The sequence below is a fragment of the Planococcus citri genome, chromosome 3 (genome assembly GCF_950023065.1).
Source record: "Planococcus citri chromosome 3, ihPlaCitr1.1, whole genome shotgun sequence".
NCBI lineage: Eukaryota > Metazoa > Arthropoda > Insecta > Hemiptera > Pseudococcidae > Planococcus > Planococcus citri.
In genome coordinates this window covers 74,885,843-74,908,951 of record NC_088679.1, presented here as the reverse complement: position 1 = coordinate 74,908,951, position 23,109 = coordinate 74,885,843, and the positions used below count along the sequence as shown (strand labels likewise).

Sequence of the window (23,109 nt, the reverse complement as noted above, 5' to 3'; positions counted from 1 at the left end):
TGAAAAGTACACAAACAAGATTTCAGGATATTGTTTATTGCGATAATTTTTTCCCATAAAAATTTAATTTATAAGAATGTAAATGAGTAACTTCGGGGTTGACTTGTAATTTGATTTTTCAAGCCAAGTACGTAGTTGAGTGATATTTATTAGAGTGGATCGCCAGGAAAAAAGTCGCGTGATCATTGGAAAAATTGGTGGTTGAATGTAATGCATATATCGAGCCTGAAATGAATTCTTGAGCAGGTAAGGTGTGCAATTCTGATAATCTTGAATTTTCAAATCTCAATTTCGTACCTAAATTAAGATGGTTTAAAATTTTGTAAAATTGGCAACATTTTGTTGTTGAATGAAAAATGACAGTCAGGCGTATAAAAATATTAAACAAAAACGCAGAATTTTTCAATTTCTCCCTATTTCCTTTTTTAAAATTTACATCACGTATGAAAATACTCAATCAAATATTGATAACTCCTGTCTCAAAATTACGTTATGAAAAAATTTTCATTTGTGAGATCTGACCACATTTATGAATATTTCTGAAATTGTTTTCGAAGTTTAATTTTGAATGCTTGATGAGAATTGCCAACATTATTACTTTCATCTTCAAATTTAAAAAAATCGTCGAAACAGTGAATTTTCAAATTCAAAAATCGCAGCATCTTGGAAATATTTTTTCTTAACCTTAAATTCTAGAAATAATTTTTTTTAAATCTAAAATACGTATTTTCATGGTACCTATTAGTAAACGTTGAAATTTGGTTAATATTCAACTTATTTTCGACTTTCCAATTCAATTGGCGATGGTTTCAAGCTGTTTTGGAGTTTTTGGTGGATTTTTGAATTTTTCAGTTTTCGAAAAATCGTCATGAAGTTTATCAAATTAAAATTTAGCCCCTAAAAATACTCGAATTGATCATTTTTATGATCCGTTTGGAATAACACTTACCGAGCACTTACCTATTCTTCTAAAATACTCACCACCTGCGTGTAATTTTTCGAAAAATATGCATTGAAAATATGCAGTTTGGTTATGCTTACTCGTAACTTGTTAGGCCCTATTGATAATCTAAACCCCCCAAAAAACTTATAATAATGTACGTAGGTATGTAAGCTAATAAAATTATAAATATTGATGGTCTATTTTAATGTTATCAAATCAGAAATTATGAAATTCTCTCTTCAAAAAATTCTAGTTACTCCACCTTGTGCAAATACGCGTTTACGTAGCATGTATATCAATCGCTATTTTTGCACATGATTTGCAAGCACGTCTATACATAAATTTACTAATCTAAATAAGTTGAGTATTACGTAAGATTTGCATGATTCATTATGTGACGGTTTTTTTCTTTGAGTCGTCAATTTGATTACGTTAACAGTATCTCTACCTATGTGTATACCCACTTGGTATGGTGTTATAATTCTCATGATTTTGAATTACGTCAAAATATGCACAATCTATTTCAGGCCCGTAGCCAGCGTAGGGTTAGCCGGGGCAATGCCCCGGCTAGAAAGGCTGTTTGCCCCGGGTAGCAAAATCCAAAACATAAAAAAAACACGTTTGCCCCGACCAGCAACATCAGAAAAAAAAATCAGAAAGTGCAAAAAACCAACTCAACAACGTAAACTTATTTTCACGTTCATGAAATGGCTAAACCAGCATGAATTGCATTCTTGCATTTGATAGCTTGATGGCTCGCTCAATGAGTTCACTAAATTTAAAATCAAAAATTTGATAATTTAAGTAAAAATTAGTAATTTGTGAAGATAAGAAATCCAGTACATCTTTTTGCAATTTTTTTCGAACAGTGAGATTTCCACTTTGTGCAATTTATGGCAGTTTTACGTGGAAAATTGAGACTTTTGTACTGCGAAAAAGCTAAAATTTTCGGCAATAGGGAAGACTTATGGACAATTTTTAGGAAAAAATGAAAATTTTTGTAATTTTTGCGAAAAACCGAGAATTTTGACCATTTTAAGCAAGAAGCAAGATTGACTATTTTTGAGGAAAAGCACGAATTTTTGGCAATCATTGGCCAAAAAAATGATTATTTTTTTCGTAACCTCGTTTGAAAATGTGAGAAATTTCTTGGTCATTGACATTTTTTTTGAGCAAAAAAGCGGAATATTTTAGGTAATTTTTAGGAAGGGGAAATGGATACTTCTTGAATTCTTTTACCAAAAAGTAACAATTTTTTGCAAGAAATGAGGCTATTTTTGGAAATGTTGACAAAAGGTGAGATTTTTAGCTATTTTTGGCGATAAAAGTGTATGTTCATTGTTCAAGTATAGGTTAACTTTCTCAGATTATTCACTTATGAATATTACTAGGTAGCATTTTTTTCTCATCAAGATAGATGCAAAAATTGAATTTTTGAAATTTAAAAAAAATATATTTTGAGAAACCAAAAAATGTGATCAAGTACGAGTCCTCAGCGAGGGCAAAAGTTTGTTTTGAGAAGTAAAGTTTTTTCAGGTGAAAAGCGCGTTTTTTGGCTTAACATTTCTTTAAAAATTTGAATGATAAGCATATTTTTTCAATGTTGTTTGGACGTGAGTCAAATTTGACTATTTTACCTTATGAAAAAATTAAAACAGAAACAGTTACTGCTGAAGAATTATGTACTACGAGATTTTCACAGTAAATTGCGCCAATTACAGCTGTGTATTAGCCTCAAACGCAGCATTATGCATTATGTATGATCTTTTTCTGAAATACTTACACACTCATTTTGTTCATTTCTTTTTAAAAAGTTGTTTTGAAATAACAGATGTTTGAGGGGGGGGTAAAAGGGGTATGTTTCATAGATGTTTGAGCCTCAAAAAGTGCTGCCCCAGCTAATAGTTCCTTCGCCCCAGCTACAGCCAGATTCTGGCTACGGGCCTGATCTATTTAGGTACACCTAAGTAGTAGGTACCTATCATTGAAAAGAATTTTTTGAACATGGTAACGTAGCCGATTTTATGCTTATTTTGCTTGATCATTTTCTGTTTGAATGTCTGAGTGAATTGAACAAAAAAACATAAAAAAATGGACTATTTTATTGGGAAGAAGAAAATAAAAATTTTTGTTCATATTTTTTCCCTCTTTTCCCATTTTTAATTTTTTTTTTTTTTGCATTAAACTATTTTTGAAAGTCGATTTGAGATCAATTTAAAATCCACAATCATCTCAAACAGAAAAAAATATGCAAAACATGAAAATTCGCACTTCAAGTGAGGCTTTAATTTTTTTGCGCAACTACAATATACGTATTATCAAGTACGTATTACGATAAATAATAGGTAATTGTCCGTTTTTTTCCTAGGTTGCGATATTCTATTTCAGTATGTTGGCGGCCTTAATGAAAACTCTGGTGGGTTCGCTGGTTTTCGGAGCTTTAATATTCTACTACACAACTTTAGGAAGTTCATCACATATAGATAATAAATCTGAAGGCAAGTGTGATAACTTGATTCTTGTAAATTCTACTCTGGCTGATCTCTCGTGCACATATAATTTAAAATTGCAGTAAAATTTCACCACATGTTCATGTACCTACCTATCCGACAATTCATGGCTCGTTTACTTATTTACGCTTGTTTTTAGATTCTGAAATATCCATAGAAGATGTGAAACGTAGATATGTGGTATGGAGTAAATCATGTCATATTCCAAACATCGATCCTTATCACGAATCTATTAGAAAATTTATCGAACCTTGGAATCCTCTGGTATGCTCGAAACTAAAAGCCCTCACAAAAGTCATCTATAATGCCACTAATCGTACACACACCATTAAAGTCGATCAAAAAGCGCTTCAGGATTACTCAGTTTCAATGAGTGATGTTCAATGTTGTTACTCGATATTCAGTCGAGATGAAATACGTTCTCGTAGCAATAACAATGATGACGATAGAGTTACGTAAGTACCTATTGTGCTTATTTAGATATATGTACCTACCTTTACCTAGGTACCTTTGATTTTTGATACTCCAAATGTGTTTTTGTAGGTATTACCACACCATTAAAAAAAAAAAAAAATGATAAAATTAATAAGACCTTGTGTTTACCTTTGCAGAATTTCCAAATCAGTTTGCTACGGGCAAGAAACAGTTTTACCACCCAAAGCTGAGTACATTTACGTCGAATGCACATCGCGAAACAAAGATAAAAAAATATCTTATAAAAATATTCATTCGATGGTGATTGAAAAACAACCCCCGCCTCCGAAGCAGACTACGGATTCGATCAAATACAGTGTTTTGTTTTTCGGAATCGATGCGATTTCGCGACTAAATCTAATAAGAACCATGCCACAAACGGTTCAGTATCTGGAAGAGAAACAATGGCTGGGATTTGAAGGATATAATAAAGTAGGCGACAATACGTTTCCTAATTTAGTGGCTGCGTTATCAGGAATGAATGTCAGCCAGTTCAAATCCAATTGTGCGAAAGAGAAAATGGATGCTTTTGACGACTGCCCGTTGATATGGAAAAATTTTAAAAATGATTCTTATATTACCGCTTACAGCGAAGATACTCCACACATAGCCGGTTTCAATTATCAAAAGTACGGATTTATGAATAGTCCGACTGATTATTATACCAGACCGTATTTGATGGGAGCGGAGAAATATCTGGAAATTAAGGTAAGTTGATGTTCAAGGCGAGCTCTAAAGGGATGAACCGCAAGAACGAAATCAGGGGGCATTCTGAGCGAAAGCGAAGAAAGAATAGGTACCTTATTCAAACTCTTACTGTTGAAATTCGAGGAAAATGTAAAAAAAAAATTCTGAAAAAATACAATGAAAACCAAGCAGTTCAGAAAAAAATAAACAAATTGGCCAATTTCATTCAAAATTTTAAAATCTAGGGGTAACGGCCCTATTTTTTTACTCCCCTGAAGACATATCTTGAAATTTCTTTTGATCTAATTAAGCTAGATAAAAACTAAAAAGCTTTTCGAAATCAGCGTACATTCCTTAATATATAAGATTCAGCATTTGCAAAAGCTTTAATTCAATTAGTTTGGCCGAAAAAATCAATAATTGCAAAAAAATGAATTCGCTAATTTTTTTACCCCCATTCGCTATTTTTCTTAACCCCCTTTTTTGCTGTTTTTTATTGTAACAACATAATTCAACATTCCCTAAAAAAATTATTGATTTATTACCTACACCAAAAATTGCCCTTTCCGTTATCATTAGTGGAAATCATTGCTTGAAAAATATAAAATCGAGAATTTATAAAAACTATGCTAAAATTTTCAACAAAAAATTTAATACCTGCACGTATTTTTGGACTTGAAAATTCCTGGACCACCAGATGAATGCCTTGTTTTTCACTAGAAACTATTTTCTGGGAATTTTTTTGCTGATATAGGGGATAAAAAGTTGCTGTGAAGTAATAGTTACATTAAAACAATGCACCCCAGTACATAATACATATTTAGAGAAGTAACTATTACACAGAAGTGCAATAACCATTGCATTGCCTTTATTCAGCAATATTTAAAAAGTGGTGTTAGGTACCTACTATCAATTTCAAGTTTCTCTGCACATCTAAATAATTCTCACTGCAACAAATTTTTCAAGACCTAATTTTCCTACAAAAATGTTTCTACTTTTAACTGGGATTCGAACCTGCGACCTGTTGTTCCTATAATCTGTCCCACGTAAGAAGCATAGCGCTCTAACTGAAAAGTTTGTTTTGTAGCCAAATAATTTCATATTTTTTGTCAACTTAGGGTGCATCAATACTCGAAGTGAAAATTTAAAACAAATTTTTAATCTATTTACGTTCATTTTGGCAAAGACCTTTCATAATTTAGCATTTTACTCAATTTTTTCCTTTCTGTCACACTTCCCAATCCATCTAATGGCTTTAACCCTTAAAGACCCAGGCTAATCCTGAGATGTTGTGTGAAAATGCTTTCAATTTCCTGAATTAGATCATCACAAGCATCACATTAACCCACAGTTTGCCCCCCAGCCCCTTAAAGCTGTCTCGTAAAAGCCGTACCGATTTATTCAATTTTCCTTGAAAACCGAGAAAGCAAAAACCACAATGAGGTCAATCATGGAACTGAATGATATTGTATCATTAGGTGTACTGAATGAGTGAAAGCATATCCCCAAAGAACACCCCACCCCTTTTTGGGGGGGGGCAAATTTTCAAAAAAGTTGGGATAAAAAAATTGGACCCATGCTCCATTTTTGGATAAACATATTGATGGTAGACCCTTCACATAATGAAATCATGGAAGGTGTGAAAATGGTGGACCAGAGCAACTTTTTGAAAATTTGATTCACTTGTCTCGATAAAAACCCGAAAAAACAGAGCATGAATACGCAAAGTACATAATATGGGAAATATTATCAAGTAGGCTTGAAATGACAGAAACAAGAATTGAAAGGAACACCGATGCTTTTAACAGCACATAAGTTCAGATAATCTACAATCCACCCATCAAATCTGTTTATCACTCCGTGGATATTCTTTCTCAATACTTGTCACCAAATAGTTACATCCTACAAAGGTTAGCAGTACAATTGTTTTTCTGCAGAAGTATTGAAATAGGCTTATCTACCACTTTGAAAAGCTTTACACTGTCAAATTGCAGCTGTCTCTGGCATTTGAAGACGTCATAGCAAAAAGGACATATGTGTGAAAGTTGTATTTTGAGAAAAAACTGTTTGAAAGTTTGAGTGCTTGTGAAGTTTAGAAATGTGCATATTTGAACACGGTGACGATTTTATCTTATTTTCCCACTATCTAACTATATGAAATGCTATGCACCATCAGTTTGGAGGAAACTGTGTGTTAGCGGTAAGCGCTCAAACATTTCGAATTATATGTCCTTTTTGAAGCGAAAAATTGGCAAATTTTTTTTTTGATTTAAAAATGCTTTTGAGCAAATTTTTGGATTTAAACCAAGTAAATAATGGCTGATAACACAAAATCGACCATGAGTAACCCATTATCTCTGAAAAAAGATCGATATGTTGAGTAAAAAAAAAACAATCAAAAAAGACAAGTTTTTTTGGCCAATTTTTTTTATTGATTTAAAAATGTTTTTGAGCAAATTTTTGGATTTAAACCAGGTAAATAATGGTTGACGACACAAAATCGACCACGAGTAACCCATTATCTCTGAAAAAGGAAATTTTTAATCGACTTCGCAGTTTTAAAATGGCGATATCTCACTGGTTTTTCGACTTTGTGAAGTGGGGGTGGTCTCATATGATAGAGGAAGGTCTGAAGAATAACAATATGGATTCGTCTCAAAAAGGACATATGTGTCATATATACCCCTTTTTGTTATGACGTCTTCATTTCATAATGTTGAAGCATTCATGAAGAAGTCACTATCCCTCCTTGATCATTGATAGTGTAGTTCAACATCATGAAATATCATGATTGGAAACAACGAATTCTGCTCAAGCAATTTTCAAGATGTAGAACTTCACTATCAATGATCGAGGAGGGATAGTGACTTCTTCATGAATGCTTCAACATTATGAAATGCCAGAGACAGCTGCAATTTGACAGTGTAAAGCTTTTCAAAGTGGTAGATAAGCCTATTTCGATACTTCTGCAGAAAAACAATCGTACCACTAACCTTTTGCGGGATGTAACTATTTGTTGACAAATATCGAGAAAGAATATCAACTTCAGCAGGAATTTCTCAAAACATTCAAAAGTTCAGAGTTGTGGTTGAACAACAGTTGAAAGCTTTTTACTGAATCTCAAATCCCCTGAATCCTGTAGTCATAAGCTAGACACAATCTCATGATTGTAAACGACGACTTCTGCTCGTGCAATTTTCATTATGTAGAACTACATTATCTATGATCGAGAAGGGATAGTGACTTCTTCATGAATGCTTGAACATTATGAAATGCCAGGGAGTGCTGCAATTTGACTGTGTAAAGCTTTTCAAAGTGGTAGATAAACCTATTTCGATATTTCTGCAGAAAAACAATCATACTGCTAACCTTTGTAGGATGTAACTATTTGGTGACAAATATCGAGAAAGAATATCCACAGAGTGATAAACAGATTTGATGGGTGGATTGTAGATTATCTGAACTTATGTGCTGTTAAAAGCATCTGTGTTCCTTTCAATTCTTGTTTCTGTCATTTCAAGCCTACTTGATACTTAATATTTCCCATATTATGTACTTTGCATATTCATGCTCTGTTTTTTCGGGTTTTTATCGAGACAAGTAAATCAAATTTTCAAAAAATCGCTCTGGTCCACCATTTTCACACCTTTCATGATTTCATTATGTGAAGGGTCTACCATCAATATGTTTATCCAAAAATGGAGCATGGGTCCAATTTTTTTATCCCAACTTTTTTGAAAATTTGCCCCCCAAAAAGGGGTGGGGTGTTCTTTGGGGATATGCTTTCACTCATTCAGTACACCTAATGATACAATATCATTCAGTTCCATGATTGACCTCATTGTGGTTTTTGCTTTCTCGGTTTTCAAGGAAAATTGAATAAATCGGTACGGCTTTTACGAGACAGCTTTAAGGGGCTGGGGGGCAAACTGTGGGTTAATTTGATGCTTGTGATGATCTAATTCAGGAAATTGAAAGCATTTTCACACAACATCTCAGGATTAGCCTGGGTCTTTAAGGGTTAAATAGAATTATTTGACTACAAAATAGAAACTTTTCAGTTAGAGTGGTATGCTTCTTACGTGGGACAGACTATAACTACTTGCACTTAAAGACATGGCCGCGAGTAGAATATTTGATTCAGGCCCTTGAAGTACATTATAGGTTCATGATGCATTGATTTACAAAAAACGATGTACTGAGTACTGCGCGAACAGTACTCACTACATTCTCATATAGAGAAACTTGAAAAAAAAAGGATTTCATTGCAGAACGGCGATGTACTCAGTACATCATTTATGGTATTCAGTAAATCAATACATGGTTCTCAGTCATGTTCAAGGAATGTAATCATTGCTTACTAAGGTACCAGCGGGTAAGTACGTTGGTCGGGTAATTACGCCACAACGCGGGTTCTCGAAAAGTACTGTAGGCCTATATTTCCACAAGATATTTCCTCTGAAATATATTTTTACATCACAGCACTTAGCTAATGTGGGTATTGGAGTTTGGGAGGCCTTTTTAGAAATTTTATTGGCAATTGAAAGTTCACTCTCAAATTCTTTCCAATTTTTCAAAAAAATTGTTTTGAAAAAAAGTAATTTGAAAAGGATTGGAGAATGTAAATACTGTTTTTGATACAACATCTGTTTCGATATTTGATACTGATTCCAAATATGTCGTTAAAATAAATTTCAACCTACATTATTCTGCTTGAATTTATTAATTTTAAAAATGATACCTACCATGGTGGGTAATAACGCCACATTATTTTTGATAGGTTATTTTTAAGGGGGGTTTTTGAAAATCAAATTTTCACAACAAAAAGACAAAAAGTACATGTTTCTTGGCCTCACAAATCAATTGGAAGTGGTTTCCAGCCATTGCCAGCAGTTCTGAAGCCTTCAGCAAATTTTCAAAAGTAACAACAATGACCATACAAAATTACACCTAATCTTGTTGGAAAGCTGAAATTTTGCACCTAGTACATCATTGACCTCCCAAATTGACCCGTTTTTGAGTTTTTATTCATTTCCGCGCCATTTTTGTGGAATTTTGGGCCTTTTTTTATTAAAAAAAAATGGGAAATATATATCGGCACGACAGAAAAAGTGATTCAAACGACAGGACATTTGAACGACAAAATAGGCTATTTCAACGACGATTTTTAACGACAGTTCAGCACGACAAGTTAGGTAATACGAACGACAATTTGATTTCATACAAACGACGAAATAAATGTAATCCACATCCAAATAAATTATTGCCCGCCTAAAAAGTAATTGCCCGGGAAAATAAATTATTCCCCGCCAAAAAAAAAAAATTCGAAAAATTTACTCTTTTTGAAAAAAAACAACTTGTAAACATGAATTTACGAGAAGAGAACGTTTGTGAAACTTTCCACCTCGTCGCGTCCCATCAGTAAAACTGATAGTACATTTAGGTATATAGGTGGGTAATTCTCAAAAAAAGGTAAAATTCGTATACATGGCAAATTTCTCAGAGATTTTAGCATGAATTTTTCTTTTTTTCTGGTCCATTGAAGGATCACCCCCCCCCCCATTTCACATTTGGTATTGAGATTTTTAGCCCCTCCTTTCATTGGTGTACATTCAATTTTATACCCCAAATGTCCTTGGACTTGGTTGTCACACGCCATGTTTTTGAAAAGAAATGTTATAAAGTGTCATGAACTTCATTTTTTTGGGAAAAAATTGACATATTCCCATTATCATAGAACACACAGGTTTGAAAACTGTCACACGCTTTTTGCGCCAATTTTAGAGCAATTTTTAATTATTTTTGCTAGCTTCCCAATCTAACATTTTTTCTGGTAAGTGGCAGGACTGGTTGACTGTTCTCATAGAAATGTTACCCCGCACCATATCAAAATTGACCTTTTTTTTTTAGAGAGAATTAGTGAATTACCCAGGTACATACACTATACAAATTCCCTATTTGATTGATCTGAACACTTCCTCATACTTCGTTCTTCTGGAAGGTCAGCGAAATCGAAAAAAGCACTGCAGGTTCAGTAGACGAACTTTTTATTTTTAATTTTTTGTGACGTGCTTTTATAATTTTTCATGTCGTTCGTTTTCCTATAAACTTGCATTTTTTTTGTCGTGCACATTTCGTCGTTGAATATATTATATAGACGTGCAATAAATTATTCTGTCGGGCAATATCTTACATCGTCGTTCAAATTCATTTACCGTCGTTTGAAAACTTTTTTCGTCGTGAAATGATTATTTTCCCGTGCAATGTCCTTTTTTGTCGTTAAAATGCCCTTTTCTCGTCGTGAAAACGCCCTTTTCTGTCGTGCCGATAAATCACACCCAAAAAAAATTGTGGTATTGTTACCTGCCAAGGTCGGGTTATTCTGCCAATTGAGGTTCCTCAACAAAAACATTACTTCTATAAAAATAATTTGACAGCAGTAAATTAAAATAGATAGTTTTTTGCTTCTTTTGACATATTCACTTCATATCACAGAAACAGTTTGATACAGCTTGACAATAATTTCAGTTTGAAAACATTTGTGGCGTATTTACCCGCTGGTACCTTCTACGATGTAATTATTACCCACCAAATGATGTTTTGAATACCATGTTTGCAGGACTGAGTCCCCAAAGAAATGTAATGAGAACATAGAAATGAATTTTGAAAAGTGATGCAATAAATCCATCCTGGCAATGTACTTATTCCATTATTTGATGCATTCTCTGATTTAAACTATGTACCTAATCATTACATCAAAATGAGGTAATTTGAAAATTACTGTACTGCGCAGTAACCATCGCATCAATTTCGGGACTGAATAAAGCGTTTTGAAAATCATTTCTTTCAATGTATCAATTTTGGACAATACATATTATTTACAAAAGTTCAAAGTTGTACAGTCAAATACCTCCCCGAAAAAAAATAAAATTTAAACGGCCGCCAGGGAGCTAAAATTCTGAAAATAGGGGGGTAAAAAATTAGAGAACATAAATTAATATGGATTTTCTATTTTTCTTACTTACCAGGTAAAAAAAAAAATAGAAAATTGGCTCATCTAATAGAGTAGAGTTTGTACAGGGTGGGGCAAAAGATACTCACTATAATTTCAAACGCGTCGCAAAGACGAACTATACGGTTTTCAGAGTTGGCTACACTGCGAGGTGATTCTCTAGACTTTGCCATTTAAGATGAACTCTTATTTTTTGACTAAAATACAACTTGAATGCCCTCCACGTCGGAATTTACATTCTACCTGTCGATTTCAAAAATTTGTAAATGGGAAAATTTCTTGAAAATTGTTAATCTCTTTAGTTTTCCGCATTTACCGGACGAACCGAACGTCCTAGCGAAAATCTGATGGCATTAATTTGAAAGAGAATTAAATTCTCTACAATTTCGTTTACACAAAATTTTCTTAGGACGCTTAGTTTCGAAACTGGACATCTTTGAAGTTGGAGTACCAAAAAAGTACACTTGTATTAAAGAGCTTTAGTCTGGAGAATCACCTCGCAGTGTAGCCAACTCTGAAACCCTTATAGTTTGTCTTTGCGACGCGTTTGAAATTAGTGAGTATCTTTCGGCTCACCCTGTATAATCCAGCGATGTACTCATGAACTCATTTTGATGGAAATTGTAGCTCGTCCAATAAAATTTTGTCAAGAAAATCGACTAAAATTTACCTCACATTTTTCAAAGTCTCCTGAACCATGAACATTGAATGGAAAATGCAGTTTTTCAAGAGCATTGTGTTCCAAAAGTATCACAAAACATGTTGATATGGTTTTCAAATCGATTCATGACTGTGGTGGCTCATTTTTCAGAAAATCCTTGGGGAGTAAAAAAACTAGAGAGTGTAAAAAAAAGTGGGCCTTTACCGCTATTTGGAACCCAAAGAAACAATTGAAAACATTTTAAACGCTGAAAAATTAATAAGCTTACTTACTTACTTACTTACTTACTCTTGTCATTTTCTGTTTCAGTACGATGGCGGAATGCCGTATTGTTTAGGTATGTTCCCCGTGACCGAGTATCTTTTCGAATACGTAACCGAATTCATAAAACGTTTCCACAAACAACCGTATTTCAATGTGTTGTGGACTAATTCATTCAGTCATGACAGGTTGAACATGCCTAGAGTAATGGATCAAAGAGTAAAGGATTTCCTTCAAAGTATCCAGAACTATTTGAACTCGACCATCGTAATATTTCTCAGCGACCACGGAATGAGATTCGGTGGGATTCGTGAAACTTTTGTCGGCTGGTTAGAAGAACGAATGCCATTTCTGTACTTCTGGATACCGCCTTCTTTTAAATCTACTTATCCGCAAAAATATGCCAATTTAGTGGCCAATAAAAATCGCCTATCGAGTACGTACGATTTGTACGCTACTATGCTGGACATACTTTACGGTAAAGTGCCGAGAAAACCTGTCGGCTGCCCCAGCTGTGATACCTTATTCAAGAAAATTCCGGAGGATAGGTCGTGTGAAAACGCATCGATCGGCGAACACTGGTGCGCGTGTTACGACGACTTGAAACAAGTATCGGTAAATGAGGCGGTTGTCCTGAAGGCCGCGGTTGCGACCATACATCGTATAAATAAGTTTATTGATGAAAATCGGAATTATACTTCGAAGGGTAAACGATGCGCTTCTTTGAAATTAGATAAAATGGTTAGCGTTCATAGTAAATTTTCTGAATCATTGAACTCTACTAATTACCTAATTATATTCGCGGTGAAACCTGGTGGCGCCATTTTTGAAGCCACTGTGCAACATAAGACTGATTTTGAAGTTTCCGATTCGATTAGTCGTATTAATCAATATGGTAACCAGAGTTCTTGCGTTCGATCCAACTCTATTCTTAAAAAATATTGTTATTGTTTATGAAACGGACAATTTCGTACGTGAAACGAAGGTTGGTAATACGTACATACATACCTATAAGTACGTAACTGCAACGTTCGCTTATGCATTCAGTGCTACCAACTTACGTTTCACGCACGAAACTTCACCGAATCTTCGTTAGATAGGTAACGAGAGTAGGTACCTGATACGTACATATTTCTGCCCTGTCTGTATGTACCATAATAAGTTACTTTAGGCAAGTAGTTTGTTAAGCTAATGTAAGCTTTAAGATTCTAAAAAATTCAAACAAGTTGAAAGTGTAGGTCTTCAAGGAAGGATTTCAGAATCGCAAAAAATTGACTAAATTTGATGTGGCAGGTTGTTTGTTTTTCATAAAGATGATCAATTTTGAGTTTAAGAAATATCATCTCGTGTAAAATTAAAATAATTTTTGTTAATTTATGTTTTTTTTTTAAATCGACCAATTAATTTTATGTCATGTACGTATAATAAGTACTAGGTATTTTTATATTTTAATGTGCGTAACTTGAGGTAAGTACTTATTCTGCAATTCATTTTGTTAAGTTTTTTTGTTCCTACTTGGTAAACATACCGAATGCTATTTTTCTCCCGCGAAAATCGCGTTCAATTCGTGTGCGTTTTGCTGGCGGATTTAGCAGTGATTTTTTTCAATTTTTTTTTCATTGCGATTTTTGCTTTCTATTCGTGTAATAGGAAGCGAATTTAGAGTAATTTTTTACAATATTTTCCTTGTGATTTTCGCATTTTGATTCGCTTTCTAATCAAATGAGAACTCAGATGTCTTTACGCGAGCATGCAATAACGAGCAGAATTTTGCGAATTTTCTTCGAGTGATACTCGTAGTAAACAAATTTTTTTCTTGATGATTCCAAATGCATTTTTCGTGGTGATTTAGAATAAATTTTTCGATGATGAATTAGTTTGGAAATTTTTTGTAGTTGTTTCGAATTGATTTTTTTGTAGGAATTTTTGAGACAATTTTTTTTAGTGATTTTTAGGAATAAATTTTTCACAAGCTAGTGGTTTAAAATTTGATTTTTTAAATTCAGCTTAGAATTTTTTGTGGTGATTTCAAATTGGTTTTTTAGTATTGAATTCTGATACATTTTTTGCAAGTTACTTTATTACCTTATAAAAGAATTTTTTATGATGATTTCAAATGCATTTTTCGTGGTGATTTAGAGAATAAATTGTTCATATTATGATGAATTGATTTGGAATTTTTTCGTCATTATTTCCAATGATTTTTGTTTGTTGTAATTTTTGATAAATTAGGTTGAGTAATTTTCAGAATACTTCTTTCCCAAGTGATTTAATATTTTTTTTTTTTTTTTACGAACCTTAGAATTTTTTATATCGATTTCAAAAACAATATTTAGGTACTTAATTACACTCATGACCATTGGAATCAGTATGACTTACTTAATGAGCCCAAAATGAATCAGATTGATCAAAGTAATGTAAATCGCTCGTTTTGGCCGAACCTTGAAGAATAATTAAATTAGAGTGGAATTTCATCTTGAAAAAGCTTGATTGAAGTCGTAGTAGGTATTAGTCTCATTTGGTACCTACAACCTGGTATATATGTATTCATTGACATTGTTCTAAGTGCACGTGGTGAAGATTTATCATCTCTTCAAGTACGTATGTACCTACCTACCTACCTACCTACCTACCTATTACATGAATAATAACTGACGCTGACCCTTTCAGAAATATCGAGCACCCACCGCCTCTCGAAAAAGTTTCGTGTTGAATTTGAACAGCAGAAATTATATACCTAATATGTGATCGGTAGGTGATAACATTTCATCGATCACTTGCGTCTTTGATTTAATCTACGTAGTTGAAGGAGTGGAAGGGGGGGTGTTAAGCGGGATAAAATAATGCAACATTGCAAAAAAGTCTATCTATTTGAACCTACGTATTTGAACTCAATTATCATTGCCTTCGAAATATTATTTCCAATTTTTGGGAGTTTTTTGACCTCGTTGAGGATACTGTAAAGGGAGGTAAGGGGATCAATGTGATTGAATTCGAAAAAAAAATAACAAACAATATTCTGACTCAACACCTTTGCTTTTAAATTTATAATAAGTGATGATATCGTGGGTAGACTATGAGTATGCCCACTATGCCCTATGTATGCTAATATTTTTCATTTTAACCTTTACGATGTTTTTGTTTTTTTATTGCAGAGCAGCGTGAGTACTTTGGTTTTACTCTGTCAGGCAGCAGCGCAATTTCAGTGAAAATAGAAAGAAACTTGATATCCATAAGTCAATTATTCGCAAACTACCTGCGTGAAAAGTTTTTGAAAAATGCGTTTTCTTAGGAAATTTATGTTCGGTACAATGCTTTTATTATTGAACAAGGAATTACTTATTACTGCTAATAGAACTGCCTGCTCTGATTGCAAAGAAGTATTTGGCCGTTGGACTAAGTTAAAATCCATAGGCACAATCCAAGATCAGTATTACTATGCGTGGACTGTAAAGAATGAAAAAATTTATGTTTCACCTCATGCTGTGAATCTATGCCGACAAGCTGTACATTTGAATTCATATATTTGGATTACTACGCTTGCGGTTGCTTTAGACTACAGTGTTGCAGGCCGTTCTCAAGATCCATCATCATGGCCGCCTAATCGTTTCTCGTGCACAGGAGCTCAAACCACCAACGGGACCACCCAAAAGCCTTAATAATATAGTGGATCATCTCCCTTGAAACGAAGAAGTACCTACTTCACAACAGATAGCTATGATAAAATATAAAAAAATGGGAAGAGAATTACTAACCAACAATTCATGTACCCTAAACTTGCGGAATGAATTAGAAAACAAGAGTGTGGCGAATAATTTATTTGTCGTGGGGGTGTTTTATCTGTCGTGCAAATATATGTACTTATATCGTAATTACATTTGTCGTTCGATTTATTTTTCTGTCGTTCAAATTTTTTTTTATCGGACATTTTTTTTATTTTTCAGGCCTATCGTTTAGACCACTTTTTCATGTGGTTACGATCAATCATACCCTTGAAGTACACATTTTGACGAAAACATTTTTTGTGTAGCTGGAAAAAAATGCGTTGAAAGGCACAACTTTCCTTTACACATTACGGATAGTATGTACCTAAATTTTACCTCCAATACTCACAGATACCTACTTACAGATTTTATGAATATCCTTTTGTTTATTTTTGGTGCAATTCAATCAATTATTATCTATTTTAAACAACTATGATGCGCTCTGTGAAATAGGACCACAAGTCGGAAAATAAAATTGTTCAGTACATTAAAATAATCAAATTGTGATGACAAATATCAATTTTCAAGTTTTGTTATATTTTGAAAGAACACACTTTTAAGAACTTGTGTACAAATTTTCAGCGCAAAATATTGGTTAGTTCGTCCGTAATTATGTGTTATAAAAGCGCATATCAGATTGTCGCATAATCTACAGGGTGACCAGAATATAGCTCCCATATTTCTTTTTGCTACTGAATCAGTGGTAACACTGCTACGGTGTCGACTGCGCGCGCAATCGATAGTGTAGGTCCGGCAAATTTGTTTTGATACGATTCCAGACACCATGGATCGCTTTATTGATAAAGAACGAGCATTTGCGTAGAAGACTGTATTTTCACGATAATAGAGGTGGGCAAAAATCAGCTTGCATCCTGGAAAATCGCGAATGCGTCAGTTTACCGCTCCTGGAGGTGAAACGAAGTCCTACAAAAAAATTACACCTGACCAACATTTTTTCTGGATTGGTTTTTCATTTTTTTTTTTTACCAAAAATTGAAAGTTTTTGAAATGAACTTTTGAAAACTTTTGAAAAATTTGCAAACTTCGTTTCATAAAAGTCGGTCTGGAGGCGGAACAAAGCACTCTACGGAAAAATGAGGTCGAGGAAAATTGTAGAGAATTAAATTTCGAATCGACATAATGTCATCAGTTTTTCTCTAGGATGCTTCGTTTCGCCTCCAGATCGATTCTTATGGCAATTTTTCAAAGTTCATCTAAGAAAATTTTAGTTTTTTGTTTAAAAAAATCAAAAACTAAGCATCATAAAACAAATTAATGACATTCTAACGCTTCAAAATTTAATTCTCTACCATTTTGGTCAGGTGTAATTTTTTGTAGGGTATGCTTTGTTCGCCTCCAGGAGCGATAAACTGATGCATTCGCGATTTTCCCGGATGCAAGCTGACTTTCATAAAACTTACACTTCTAAGAAAAATGCTTGTGCTTTGTCAATAAAGTGATCCATCGTGTCTGGAATCGTATCAAAACAAATTTGCCCGTCCTACACTATCGATTGCGCGCGCAGTCGACACTGTAGCAGTGTTACCACTGATACAGTAGCAAAAAGAAGTATGGGAGCTATATTCTGGTCACCCTGTATGTAAACTTCATGTAAAGTAGACTTCCTGTAGACTATGTGTAATGTATGTCAACTTCAAAGTTGTGTGTTCCCAAATAATCTCCCTTCTTGCTAAAAATTGTCGTTTTTTCTGCAAAAAATTACCGTCACTTTTCAGCTGAAAAATTGAAGGAAAAAAATCCTGTATTTTCAACAAAGATTGTGAAAAAGTTCAACTTTCTTACCAATAATTGACGATATCTACTTCTGCTTTTTCCAAGGTTTTTCGCTTCCAAAAGTTGTCAAAAATAAATTAGGTACTTACTTTAAAAATTGATGAAAATTCTTGTTTTTTGAGCCAAATTGCTAAAAAATTTCATTTTTTGCAAGAAATTTGAAAAGCTGTACTTTTTTCTACAAATTGTTCAAAAGTTTCATTTTTTTACCCAAGAAATGCAAAAAATCTCGTTTTTTAATTCTGCTAAAAATTGTCAAAAACTGAAAAGTATTGCTGTTTGCCAAGGAGGTATGTTTTTTACCCGGATTCTCAAAAATCTAGTTTTTGGACATTTTTTGAATCTTGTTTTTGAACAATTATTGGATTTTAACTACAAATTTTCAAAATTTTCTGCCAAAATCCATGTAAAAAATGCCTTATTCTAAAACAGAAAACAGTTTTACTTTGTAGTTTACATAGTTTACATAGTCTACAATGTCTACATGTGAACTATCGTTGTCTACAGTAACGTTGTTTACACGTAGACAAAGCGTGTAAAGTAGACTATATAGTCTACTTGCCAACCCTGCAAGTCAGTAATCACGTTTTGGTGATGTTTTTCTGCTCTTTCCTGTTATTTATGTTAGTTTCACAATAAAATTAGTTGTATACCATTAGAAAACCCATTTTTAAAAATGTTTTTGGTGGCTGGGTGACTGTGGTGACAGCTTGGCACGCCAGAGGTCGCGGGTTTGAGAACAGCTGCCTGCAAAAATTGTGAAAATTTTTTTTCACTCATTTCTGTTTCAAGTCATGAGTTTTTGTAAAATTATCATTCTTTACACATTTTTACGTTTTTTTTTTCAAATTTCTTGCGTCATTTTCCTACTTTTGTGAGTAATGAATTTATGCATGCCTTGCATAATATCAGAACCATCCATCCATATAACATAATTTTTTTTTACAGCATCACATGGTACCCAGGATACACAATTACACATACATATTAAAATTTCAGATCGATATGTAAAGTGGTTTTGAAGTAAAAAAATGATATGTGCTTGGAAACGCAAAAAAACTTTGAACTGATTTTTCTCAAAAAGCATTTTCTCAAAATTAAAACTTTGAGGCGCCGTGTCTCCGGTATTTTTCAACCAATTTTCGATATTTTTATCTCAAAATGTTCGGAATGAGGTCCTCTAATAATTAAGCAAAAAAAATCAATTTCGATTTTTCCGACTTGTGGTCCTGTTTCACAGAGCGCATCACAACTATAAGCCCATCTCTGTAACACCAGTATTCTCAAAGATTTTTGAGCGTCTATTGTATAATCGACTGATACGATTCCTACCAGCTACCTAACAGCATTCTAAGTGAAACGCAAATTGGCTTCCGTCGTGGAAAAAACACCACCAAAGCAATATTTAATTTATTGAACAAAATTCTCCAAGCTGGCCAAGAGGGTGAAAATTCATTGGCAATATTCTGTGATTTATCGAAAGCTTTTGATACCATGAACCACAGAATTCTACTGGGAAAGTTGGAAAAATATGGGATAAGGGGTCCAATCCACAGTTGGCTGAAATCCTTCCTTGAAAATAGGGTACAAATAGTCAAAATCCAAAATGGCGAGACTTATACCTTTTCTGAAGAGAAAATAATAGACAAAGAAGTCCCCCAAGGTTCCATACTTGAACCTTTATTGTTTATTCTCTATGTTAACGATTTGTCATCTTACATTAATGCACTTCTAACACAGTTTGCAGATGATACAACTATGTTTTTAAAAGGTGGTAGCTGGGACACACTGCTTAAAAAAACAGAACATGTTCTCAAAAACTTAATCTGCTGGTTTAATGCAAATTGCATGAGCTTGAACTTGGAAAAAACAGTAACAGTGCCTTTCAATGTAACCCCCAAGGAGGCAGACCTGGTAGCAGAAACTCTCTCAACTCTACCTAATGTCTCTCGTGCTGCAAAGTTCTTAGGGGTTGATGTTCAATGCAATTTAAAATGGGATGTATACATCACTAAATTAACCAGTCGTTTGTCATCTATAAACTTTTTACTCTTTCAGCTACGCCAAATTGCAAATCAAAAAACTCTCAGACTTGCATATTTTGGACTATTCCACTCCACAATGGCCTATGGGGTAGTTTTTTGGGGAGGTAATGCATCTGATGTCAAGCAAATACTCACACTACAAAAACGTGCGATAAGAACAATTTATAAACTACCTCTAAGACAAACATGCAGACTCACCTTTGTTGATAATAAAATTCTCACTACAGTATCAGAATATATTCTGGACATATCTCTCATGGTTTATACTGGGGTTATAACCTTTCCAAAAATTACCCATCCATACAGTACCAGATCACGAGGTAACCTCAGAACTCCCCACCACCGCACAAAACTTCTCCAGAGTAGCACTGTATCATCTGCTGCAAAAAGTATATAATCGGATTCCAGAGAGTGTAAAAAACCAGCCAACTGCAAAAAATTCAAACATGTCCTCAAAGAATGGCTGATAACTAGGGCTTATTATACCCTGGAAGAATATCTCAGCTTCCAGGATCAATAAAAGTTCAATTTTTTTGAAATAACCTGGAGTAGATTTTATGTACCCATAGTTTTAAATCTTCATCTTTTATGTTTTAATCAAGTTTTTTATCCTATAAGCAGCTGAAATGTGTATTCTATGTACATGCTTAACTTGATACGATGGCAGCAATGCTGCCGCATGTAAGTATCTCAAATAAAGAATTTTGAATTTGATAGTTAATTTTTTTTTCAATTTGATTTTATATTTTTTAAATTGATTTTTAACTCAAATTAATCGAATTTACTCACATTTATCAATTCAATTCAATTCAATTCAATTCAATTTACAATAAGGTATTCTCTTTTATTTTTTTGAATTCAGTGTACGAGTATATTTCGTTTTGTTTTAAACGATTTTGGTAGATGTTTTAATATTCATATTTGTAATTTACCTAATTTAATTTATTGCATTTTGTTTCATTTCATTTATAATATTAAGTACACATATTTGATCCATTATTAATTTAAATTTATTTAGATCTAATTTAATTACCTAGACAGGTTTATAATTTACATAATTTCAATTTTGAGTTCGTATGAGCGACATACGGTTCTAAGAAAAACAACATAGGTACCCATTATACTTAGTTGAACTTTGCTTCCAAAAATAATTGAAAGTACATTTTTGTACCTACTGAGTATTAGGATTAGGCAACCCCAATTCTAAAAATTATTTTTTTAAACACACATTTCCTCATAAAATATGTACCTACTTACACAATAGTTTCTTAATTACACGCATGACCATTGGGATTGGTACCTATACTATAATAAACCCAAAATGAATCCGAGTGATCAAAGTAATGTACATACATTGCTCGTTTTGGCCGAACCTTGAAGATTAATTTAACTCGAGTGGAATTTTATCTTGAAACAGCTGGATTAGAAGTCGTAGTAGGTTATAGTCTCATTTGGTACCTACAACCTGGTATACCTATACTTATTCATTGACATTGCTCTAAGTGCACGTGGTGAAGATTTATCATCTCTTCAAGTAGGTACGTATGTATGTACCTACCTACATGAATAATAACTGACGCTGACGCTTTCAGAAATATCGAGCACCCACCGCCTCTCGAAAAAGTTTTGTGTTTAACCGTGATAGGGTCTTTGATTTATTCCACGTTTCGTATCTAGTTTTCTAAGCAAAAAACTTTCTTTAGAGGTGCTTGATACCTAAAAAACTATTGCCTTCGAAATATTATTTCCAACTTTAAGGAGTTTTTTGGCCACCTTGTGGGTACTGTAAAAGATACGGAAGGGGATAAATGTGATTGAATTTAAAAAAAAAAAAAACAAAAAAAACAATATCTATTGTGACTCGACATTTGTTACCTTAGAATCAAACACAGACTTCTCCAAATTACGTTTTTCTCAAAATACTGGGTATACTATATTTTACATTCAACTTTTACGATGTTTTTTTTTTTTTTTTTTTTTGCAGAGCAGCGTGATAACTTTGGCTTTAGCAACGCAATTTCAGTGAAAATAGAAAGAAACTTTGATATCCATTACCTAATTATTCGAAAACTACGTGAAAAGTTTTTTAAAAAATGCGTTTCTTCGGGAAATTCATGTTCGGCTCAATGCTTTTATTATTGAACCAGGAATTATTAATTACTGCTGATAAAAAATCCTGCCCTAATTGCAAGGAATTAACTGGTGGATGGACTAAGTTAAAATCGATAGGCACTACACTTGATAAATATTATTATGCGTGGACTGAAAAGAACGAAAAAATTTACGTTTCTCCTCGTGCTGTTATTATATGCGAGCACGCTGTTCGTTTTAATTCATTTATTTGGATTAATACGGGTACTTTAGAGTACAGTGTAATGGCCCCTTCTCAACATCCATCATCATGGCCAGTTAACGAGGTTTATCACACGTGCGAGCTGCAGTGAAAGTAGTTTCGAACACCGAAGCGACTATCCAAAAGCCTACATAATATGGTGGATTATCTTCCTTGAAACGGAAAAGTACTTACCTACTCATAGCAGATATAAGATATAATAAAATACATACAAAATGGGAAGAGAATTACCTACCAATAATTCATATATACACTTGAAAAAATGAATTAGAAAATAAGAATAGCTAAGGTACCATAGATAATCATATAAATATTAATGTAGGTAATGGATTGATTAAAAAATAAAGACAATACCTTAATAAACCGAAATTCTCTCATTTTTGTACGAGATGATCGTTCTAAATCTCAAAAATTAATTTCTCATTTTAAAAAAAAATCAACAACAACCTGACAAATCAAATCTGAAATTTCAACACGATGACTGCGTCGAAAATAATGCATGGAAAATCAGATGAGCAAAACTACTACTTTTAAGAAGGCAAATGTGTCGTCACATGCTACTGCTAAGCAGTGAAATTTTACTGCTTCAAATTTAAAGGTATGTT

At 33.5% G+C, this 23,109-nt stretch overlaps 1 protein-coding gene across 4 annotated transcripts; it reads left to right on the top strand.

The window, feature by feature from the left end:
* Window positions 1-83: 83 nt before the first annotated feature.
* LOC135839195 (uncharacterized) lies at window positions 84-16,443 on the top strand. Of its 4 annotated transcripts, none has more exons than XR_010557558.1 (6): window positions 84-246; window positions 3,312-3,441; window positions 3,593-3,908; window positions 4,065-4,635; window positions 12,597-15,145; window positions 15,704-16,443. XR_010557558.1 is itself a non-coding variant. In XM_065355096.1 (5 exons), exons 2-5 carry the CDS (start codon window positions 3,333-3,335, stop codon window positions 13,503-13,505), a joined length of 1,905 nt encoding a protein of 634 aa, XP_065211168.1. In that variant the 5' UTR covers window positions 84-246; window positions 3,312-3,332; the 3' UTR covers window positions 13,506-16,443. The 4 variants fall into 4 exon arrangements, 1 of the variants encoding a protein (XP_065211168.1); XR_010557557.1 differs by having other exon boundaries at window positions 15,219-16,443; XR_010557556.1 differs by having other exon boundaries at window positions 12,597-15,299.
* Window positions 16,444-23,109: the final 6,666 nt, after the last annotated feature.